General features: G+C 40.6%; 1 protein-coding gene across 1 annotated transcript; it reads right to left on the minus strand.

Moving 5' to 3' along the window:
* Positions 1-357: 357 nt before the first annotated feature.
* PRRG4 (proline rich and Gla domain 4) lies at positions 358-9,023 on the minus strand. The gene is made up of 6 exons (XM_032112799.1): positions 8,943-9,023; positions 8,124-8,238; positions 4,906-5,069; positions 3,604-3,652; positions 2,773-2,908; positions 358-2,043 (listed from the first exon to the last, which is right to left on the minus strand). The coding sequence occupies exons 2-6, from the start codon at positions 8,227-8,229 to the stop codon at positions 1,815-1,817; spliced, it is 684 nt and encodes a 227-aa protein (XP_031968690.1). The 5' UTR covers positions 8,230-8,238; positions 8,943-9,023; the 3' UTR covers positions 358-1,814.
* Between the last annotated feature and the right edge of the window lie 275 nt (positions 9,024-9,298).

Here is a 9,298-nt window from a genome sequence, read left to right on the forward strand (position 1 = left end):
GCTTTCACAAGTAGGGCAAAAGTGAATTGAAATATCCCAATGTGGGGATTCCCCCATCTCTCAACAAGAAAGAAGCTGTAGAGAGATTTGTGACTCTCCAAAAGCCAAATTCCGTGGTGAAGTTTTATGAACAGGAACACCAATGGCACTGCTATCAACAACACTGCATGTATTTTTCAAAGGGCAAGACTCCATTGTGTAGCACTGTCAGTGTACCCTCTTTATATTCCAAGATTTGGAGTATTCTCATTATTACAAATGCATTTACAGATTGAAAATCTCAGACCAATTTTCTGCATCTCACTCAACAGCACTGTAGCTTCTAGTATGTTAAAAACAATAAGATTGAGTGAAATGTTACATATTCATTTCAACCTTTAATCCTTTAACTTACATTACAAAGTGGTTTGTAGACACCAAATTGAAATATAATTTGCTGTTGTCAGCATTGACTCAATGAGGGGAAAAAAGAGGAGGTTGTTTCTTCTTAAAAAACTTAATTGTGTGCGTCTTAACTGTACAGCCACTGTCAAACAAGAAAACACCAGGCTGACATGTTCCCTGTGAGACCCTCTGCTGTGGCTCCCTGTGGTGAGGAGGTAAAGGGACACAAGTGCTGGGCAGCAATTTGCTCAGCAAGATCTGTAGGCTACATTAATGCTGGGGAGTGATCTTTTAATAAGATGTAAAATTAATGGTGGCTACAACTGTAGATACAGAAACTGTCTTGATACAGTGCCAATAACTCCCTGAAGTTCTTGACTCTTGGTTACTGATCTAATATGATATTTCATTCTACTTAAAGGTGTCGTTTTGTCATCCCTTTAGTGCAAGACACACATATCAAAGTGCTTCTGTGGGGTAGTTTGGCCTTTGATTTGAAAGTTAAATGTCTCTCTCAACATTTCAGTTTTTAAACTATGAAAGAAACGTTAGCTGTGAAACCTGGGTAATTTTTTAACAAGGGACAAATCTCTAGATCTTTGCTTACTGTCTCCTGGCCCACAGTACTCTACTTACTCTCTTTGACCTGGTATTTACTGTTGAACATCAAAACAATTTGATTCAAGCATACTTTGTCTGAACTGTGTGCCATGTAATGAATGTTTTTTGATGCAAAATTATAATCATAAAAATATAACAAATTAAGTCGTCTGACCAGCAATGTCTAAAACAAACTAATGTAATCCAGTAGCAGTACTGTATATATATATATTTGAAAGATCAAGTCATGAAATAATTTTCACACTCAAATCTATTACAAGATGAATAGAAAATTCACACAGCAAAGAAGTGAATATATCAAATAAAGTAGATTTCTTATGGTGGTTTGAAGTACTAAGTCACAAAAAACGGTTAGTTGTCAATATGAGCAATTAAAATATTGTTCCTCCTGAAGAAAAAGAAGATGAAACTATTAATGAAACATCAGTAGTTTGATGGGATGGCTCAAAGTGCATTATGGAAGAGGGCAGCAGTACAACACTTGCTCTTTATGCATTCCCTCCTCTTAGCACAGTGAGTTTGTGCAAAGAATGGTCCTGCAGCCTTTGCAACAGGTGACCTCTTTTCCCAAATGGGAACGTCACTTGTTCCTAGTTGTCCAAAAGATCTTTCACATTTTTGTAAATCATCTTGCAATATGCAAGGTAGCACACACTTTTTCAAAAGTATCTTATCACAGAATCACCAGGTTGGAAGAGACCTCTAAGATCATCGAGTCCAACCCATGCCCTAACACCTTAACTAAACCATGGCACTGAGTGCCACAATGTTCCAGTAGGTCCCCCCTCATCCCAGAAGGAGGTTTGTGACTAGGGGCCAGGAAGAGACATGGACTTTTGAAACACCCGTGCATGTCTCGGGGGCCCTGGATAAGGGGGTGGGGGCACGTTGTGCTGTCCATCTGAGGTGACTGCTTGCTCGTAAGTGGGTAGTCCTGAATCGTCAGTTCTGACAGGAAGGGGGTTTAAAGAAAACTCTTCATGCCTTCTGAAGATGTTGGCTGAATTACGTCTTCTGCTTCTTACATAACCCAAGTACCTAAAGAAAGGTAACAGTAAGTAAGTGGAAACTTATAGGGAAGCAAGAATGTAAAGTCTTAATTATAAAATAAACAAAACCCAAAACAACCCAAAAAACCCCACAAGAGGAAAAAACATGCTTTCAGCGATCACAAAGACCAGAAGCCAAATACTCTCTCCAAACCACAGGGAAAGAATAGCTCAGTGATGTGAAATTTATAGGGAAGAGGAAGCACAGCAACTTCTTATATTCTTCTCAAGTTTAGGAAGGAACAAGCAGGAGTAGAGAACTGGTAAAAAAGCATTTCCTCCAAACTACTTCATCATCTACTACTACAACTACTTCACGTCTGAGGTAGAGCATGTGCCATGAAGAGCATACAGCCTACTTGAAAGCACCAGCAGAACACATTAGATTTCCCACTGCAGGCCCCGTCCTACTAAAATTATTCCATCATCTTAGAATATTTTGGAACCAAAACCACACAAAGACACACACTAAAAAAAAGCCAAACTCAAAGGATTAGGTGTGCAGTACTGTTTTATATTTTTGTGTTATTAACTGCAGCATAACTACTGCTAGTGCTTGCTCACTTAACTTTGCTTCTAGGCAAGTAAGAACTAGAACTTCCACTGGATTCTCCGAGAATACAGTTAGAGCAATCCACAGTGACTTTCAAATGCCACTCTTAAGCAAGAGTTTGTTTTGGTGTGTGTTTGGGTTTCTTTAAGCAGTGAAATTCCTTACCCTGGTGGTTGCCTTGATTTGCATCTGCTCTTGCAGCAGTAGAAGATAATCAGTGCAATTATAACCAACAGTACTCCAGCAGCAACCAGGCCGATGAGCAGTCCTGTGATGTTAATCTTTTGTAGTGCCTCATCACCTGAAGAGAAAACATTGGTGATTTTTATTATGTGTTCTTTCCATCTACCCAGTCTGCAGTTTACACTGTAAAATACTACTTTTGCTGTGCTATAAGGCTGGTCCTTCCCCAGATGTCTAACTTGCTGTGAGAGGCTGTAAGTCTGTGCAACACAACCCAAGAGTATCATTCACAGTCAGCTTAAAGCAAAAGGGAGTAGATATCCCCTTTTCTCTACATAAAACTGTTGAGATGCCTGTCTTCTAATGCCTTCCAAATATCCCTTCATGTACTTGTGACCTTGATCAGGCTGTAGATCTTTCCTCAAGTCCAACTGACCATTTTTTATTAAACATCTGGCATCAGACTACTCTGAGCCTAAATCAGGCTGTTATATTACTATTAAAGAAATGGGGAGAAAAAACAAAACCACAGAGAGCAGCCACAGAAGTACTGCAAAGTTTACCAATTGTGTAGTAAAGAAATGGTCAAGGAAATTATAGTTTTTACTTACAGACCTATAATGGATCCCACTTTAAGACGCTTCAGTTTTATAATATAATTAATGCCTTAGATAATTAAATATACAGTTCACAGTGATCTTCAGTAAAAAGAATTTCTGATTTCCTTAACTGAATGCATGATCTATTAAGAATGTACTATTACAACAAACAGAAAATACTGCAATATGAGAAAACAGCAAAAATATAACTTACCTATTTTTATTTTAGGGCCTTTAGTTGAATAGTCTTTCCAAAAATCCATCTACAAAACCCAAAAAGAATCAGATTTATGTGAGATACATAAGTGACAGGCCTACTGGCTTATTTTTAATATGGTACCTTGGGCAAAATTTGACAATGGCATAAACAGAAATAACTCCTGGTGAATGATTTGTATTTGCTCATCCCATGATATTTTTCTTATACAACTTTGCATTAAAATTTCTCAGATGCCAGTTGGTAAAAGAGAAAAGTGTATTTAACCATCCAGTGTTACCTCATATTTCTGCCTGATTACAGTAGAAGTTAGGGTATATTCTGACACCAAAAAAATGCTCACAATTATTTTTTGTAAATCCCTACAAAAGAGTATTTGAGGCAAAGTTAAGTTCTTAAGAATCTGACATCTGCATGAACATATGAATTCATATCAGCTAGGAAAAATAATGGGATTCATTTAAGAGAAAAACTTTTATGTTGTATGATCATCAGGCATTAAATGTGTTTAGCTATAATTTTCACTTTTGCTACCTAGCAAAAGACTCCAGCAAGATTTCAATTTAACAATTAACCTTTTTCTTAGGAAAGTGTTAGCAATGGCAAATTAACCTTTCCACCTTCAGAATAGGAGTGTATGCCTTGCTCTTTCTGCAGCTTAGTGCAGTGCACACCTAGAGTCACAAAGAGATTCTTGCTGCATGCGCAGCAACCAGTCTTCAGACCATCCTCACATTCCTTTATTGGGCTGAAAGGTTTCTTTTTGTTTCTTTTTTAAAATATATACCAGGTTTCTTCTCAGCTACGTCTAGGTAGGGAGTTGGAATATGGTGTGATAGGAATACTCAGCAATAGCTGAACTGCAGACTTGCTCCATACTGGCCTCTTACAAAACGCTTCTTTGGCATGACACAAGGATGCAATCAGCCAATTAATACAGATAGCATGTGCAACACATTTAATTGGATGCTGAGAAATTTCTAAAAAATCCAGAAGTCTGAAAATGTAGGAATATCCACAGGTGGGACTTCTGAAGCTTCATTTCTATTTGTTTGCAAATCTAAAGTCTTTAAGACAATAGTACATATTCAAGTGCATTCACTGTGTATCTAAAGCAAGAACTCCATGTAATTGGGATATCTAATTTTGGAGTAAAATAAGTAGTCATCTTTAAGTGCTGTGTTAGAGGAGTTACAGTATTTGTGTACAATAATTTATGTTACAATAATTTGTGTACAAAAATAAGGTTATTTAGCCAATAACCTCCCTCACTATATTAAATTCAGTTTGAACGTCTACCGTTTTATCAGGGTCTTCAAAAATTTCTCTTGCTTCTTCATAATTGCACAGTTCTTCATAGCATTCCCTTTCTAGGTTATCAGCTGTGAATGCTTCAAAATCAAATCTATTGTTCAGAAGATGTCGTCCAATGAATAAATTGGCCTCCCTTGCAGATGTGAACACTAAAAAAAAAAAAAAATCGAGTTGATTTAAAAGAAGTTAGGAAGGCTAAATTTGGTATTTTTAAAGAATGGTAAAGATCTGAAAGGAGTACTTGGGATAATTTCTTTCCCTAGCATCTCTCAGCTACATACAAGAAAAAGAAATATAAAGTCTCCTCCTAAAATGTCTTCTTCACTACTATCTTTTCTAACTATGTAACATAAAATAAATGTATTTTCCTTTCTCATAAGCCATCTCAGCTATCCCTTATCCTGGCCAAGAGAATTTGATTGTCATGAGAGCTGTTGGTCAAGTTTTGGTGTGACCCTTTCTGGGATGTGAGCAACAGTTTTTACTGGAGCTCTTCAGAACAAAGTAATAGTCACATAAAGCAGAATTCAGTCAGATCCAAAGTAAGCAACACCCTGCCCTAGTAGGGGAAGGAGGCAAGGGAGGAGGCCAGGGTGGGGGAAGGAAAAAACCAAATATACATTTATCAATATTCTGGTATCTGTGAGTACCAAATTTTATCTACACAATTTGGTTTTTAAATCACATCAGCAGACCCCTATTCATCCTACAATTGTTCTCTTTTCACAGTAGTGCCATCAAGCTTTATATAAGGTGCCATATAACCAAGTTTGTTTTAAATTTGTCCATGATATGAATTTTACTGACAACAGGCATTTCTGAAGACATTTAATTATTCTCTTCTTTTGTGCTCCATGAGGCCTCATGGAGTAAGTTGTGAGGTGAGATTCCAGAACAGTGAGTGAAATTATAGAAGGTTTTGGAATACAGGAATGTATTTCCTCACTAGGCATTTTCCATAGTCAAGTTTTAGCCTGCTCTTGCTACAGTTTCTTATTAGAAAAAAAAAAAAATAGTTTTAGGACAAAACTAGGTTTCTGGCTTGATTTTCAGTGAGAGTCTAATCTGTGTCCAAGAAATGCAGGCTATTTGGTTGGGCAAAATGGCTAGAGGATTATTTTTGCCAAGTGTAATGCAGAAACAGCATTGTTACATACCAAGCCGGATGGCTGAAAAAGGACATGAGATTCAGGATAAAGTTATTCAGCTACAAATTAGCTTTGTGTTCTTGTTAGCCTGTTTGGCAAGATTATCACATTGCTCAGGAATTTTCACCCTAATAGTTACTGTTAGATCTTGTAACACTTTGCTCTCTGAAAACTGTAGCATAACTTACATATTGGTTGTTTATGTCTTTAATATTATAGTATACTTAAAGAATATTACAGCACATATTTATATAATTTACATACTGTTACAGTGTATACTGAAGCAGCTACACATGTGCACATGCATTTGTCTTTGTCATTCTAAAGCAATTGCAAGAAAATCTAAACTTAAAATATTTATACTATATATACAAAGAACCAGAGAAAAGGACTTAACAAAAAAACCCCAAAAAACCAAACCCCCAAACAAAAATCAAAACTCCCTCAAACCCACAAGTGGAAAGGAAAAGAACCACATGGAAAAAAAAATATTATCAATATTCTTGGTTCAGTGCAAATTACAAAAGTAACTTTGTTCTTCTGAAGCAGAGATCTTCAGTTTTGCTCAGCAGTGTTTCACTTTTGCTCAGCAGTGTTTCACTCTTTACCATGCAAGTAGTATTAGCTGTCCTTCTGAATTAACTTAGAGAACGGATGCATTTTATTTAAAATGGAATGTATAGGTAAGTCGCCTGGAACCTAGAACCCTCAATTCCCAGGGATACATGGACCCTTTTTTCTTTTCAAGATTTTTTTATCCATTTATCTGCACTTTTTTCACTTTGTCACGTATCTCCATATCTCCATCTCCAACTTGTTTACAACCCAGTTATTAAGACAGTATTTGAAGAATGAAACAGATGGATTTGAATTGTCTTCTAAATGTGAGAGACATGGATGCAGTTCTTCAGTGCTTGGTTTCATAAAACGATCCATGCAGTTTTAGGATGCCCAGCATTTAATTAAAAATACAACCCCACAATATGCTCAGTAAAGTAGCTCTGCTGGTAAAAGATGTTCAGAAAATGCTGAAGGGGGACCTCTCAAGGCAGGTACCTCATACCTTTGGCAACTGTTTTACTTGCTAAATTATTGGATAAAGGGTTTGGCCCTTCTCTTTCCAACTCTGTCTTTAAAGGAGGAGTGATCTGGGCCTATTGTCAGGAGAGAGTTCTCACAGGAAGGAAGCAGCCTGATGTTTTATGCCCAGGGCAATACAGATTTTAACAAATCATCTGTCTCAAGCATTTTTCTGCTAGCCATGATTTCTACTCCACATACTGCCCTTAAGGAGCCTCGTGCTCAATGGGATGACTTTTTAAAGTCTGTCTTAGATTTCAGCACTCTTTGTCCATCGAGAAGACTGGACAGCTAAGTTAGAAATTCCTTTTTGAAGCCTTGATGCTTAAAATGTTAAGCATCACATGGCTTTGCTTTGTAGTGCTTGAGTCCTGGGGAAGTTTTTTGTTTTCACGTGAGTTCCTCTCCACTTCTCTCCCTCCAAAGTGAAGAACTGCAAAAGCAGCACTATGCTTATCTTTCCACGTGTTATAAGGGGGTCTGCTACTAAGAGAAAATGACAATTTCAAAAAACAACCAAATAAACCCTTTCAAATACAAAGCAATTTCAGATATACAAATACAACTGTGATGTGCTCAAGTAGTACCAAAACAATACTGTCTTAACACAGATTTCAAACTTTTTGAATTTTGATGTTACTTAAAGGATTCTGGTTGTATCAACCACAATAATCCCAGAGGCCTGGAAAAAGTTCAGCTGTCCCAATCTGCATTTATTACTAGAGGTGATAAATACTTGATATTACCACCTAAGTAAATTATCAATCATTTCAGCAAAATATATTAAAATAGTCTGAAATTAAGCATAAAACAACTTAATTTTTTAATTAAGTTAAAAAAAAAAATACAACAAAACCACCAAAAAACCCACCCCCAGAACAACAACAACAGCAACAACTAAACAATTAAAGAAGCCAGCAAAGCGAAGTTAGAAACCATTTTGGAAAGCACAAAGTCATATTAAAACTAAATTACCATCTTTCCATTCAGGTTGCTTCAAGGTATTTAATCTCCCAGGGCAGTGAGGAAACGCGAACATCACCACATGCAGTTGACACAGCACTACCAGAAACGCGAACATGGCCGGGGTCTGTCAGACAGAAACTAACGTGAGTTAACAAAGAATGACAGCGCAATCTTCTGAAGTGTCAGCGATGAACCCTGAGTGAATCCTGTCAATGAAGTCATCCAGCGCAAGCACCTACACGCACTCGAGACTAATGGGTCCCCTGAAGAAAGACACCGATCCAAACTGGTCCTGCCTGTCTCTTGCGGAGTTCTCGTTGTGTAACCTCCGCACATGTCACCGGGGCCGCTCTCGCCACCTCCTGCTCTCCTCTCCCGGCCAAACAGAGCGGCAGCCCCGTTCGCTGGCGAATTGACAGGGAAAGAGCCCCCGCAGGGTGCCTCAGGAACGCCCTGAAACTGCAGAGCCTTTGCTGCCGGAGCAGGTAATAAAAGCTTCCCCACGGGAACAGGTACGAAGCCCGTTTTGTCAGGAGTATGGAACAAATCCGCAACTCTGCACGGAGCCACCCGACCCAGGTGAAAACACGATCACCGCCCGAGGCAGGGACGTGCGACAGCCACTCGGGGGCACGGCCGGGCGCTCCCAGGGCTGCCGCACCGCTCCCCGGGCTGGCCCGTGGCCAGGGCACAGCCTCTGCCACCCCCGCTGCCGCAGCCGCCCCGACCCGGGCAGCTCCGGGGAGCAGGAGGAGGTCCCGGGGAGCGCCCGCGGCCGGCGCGGCGGGGAGAAAGAGCACCTCGTCCCGCTTCCCAGCGCTGCCCTACCTGTCCCGGCGGGACCGGGCGGAACGGCTCACGGAGCAGCCTCTCCCGGGCTGTACGGCGGGATCCGAGCGGAGCGGGCGGTGGGACAGCCTCTCCCGGGCTGTACGGCGGGATCCGAGCGGAGCGGGCGGTGGGACAGCCTCTCCCGGGCTGTACGGCGGGATCCGAGCGGAGCGGGCGGTGGGACAGCCTCTCCGAGCGGCGCAGGAGCGGCGGCGCTGCCGGAAGGGCGCGGCGTACTCACGGGGCTGCACCCGGGCCGGCCCCGCCCCGCCCGCGCTGCCCGAGCCCCGGCTGGGGCGGCCTTGGGGCGGGGGCAGAAACGCCCCTGGAGTCTGGGGAAAGAGGGGTTGTGG

Source organism: Corvus moneduloides, chromosome 6 (assembly GCF_009650955.1).
Source record: "Corvus moneduloides isolate bCorMon1 chromosome 6, bCorMon1.pri, whole genome shotgun sequence".
Classification (NCBI taxonomy): domain Eukaryota; kingdom Metazoa; phylum Chordata; class Aves; order Passeriformes; family Corvidae; genus Corvus; species Corvus moneduloides.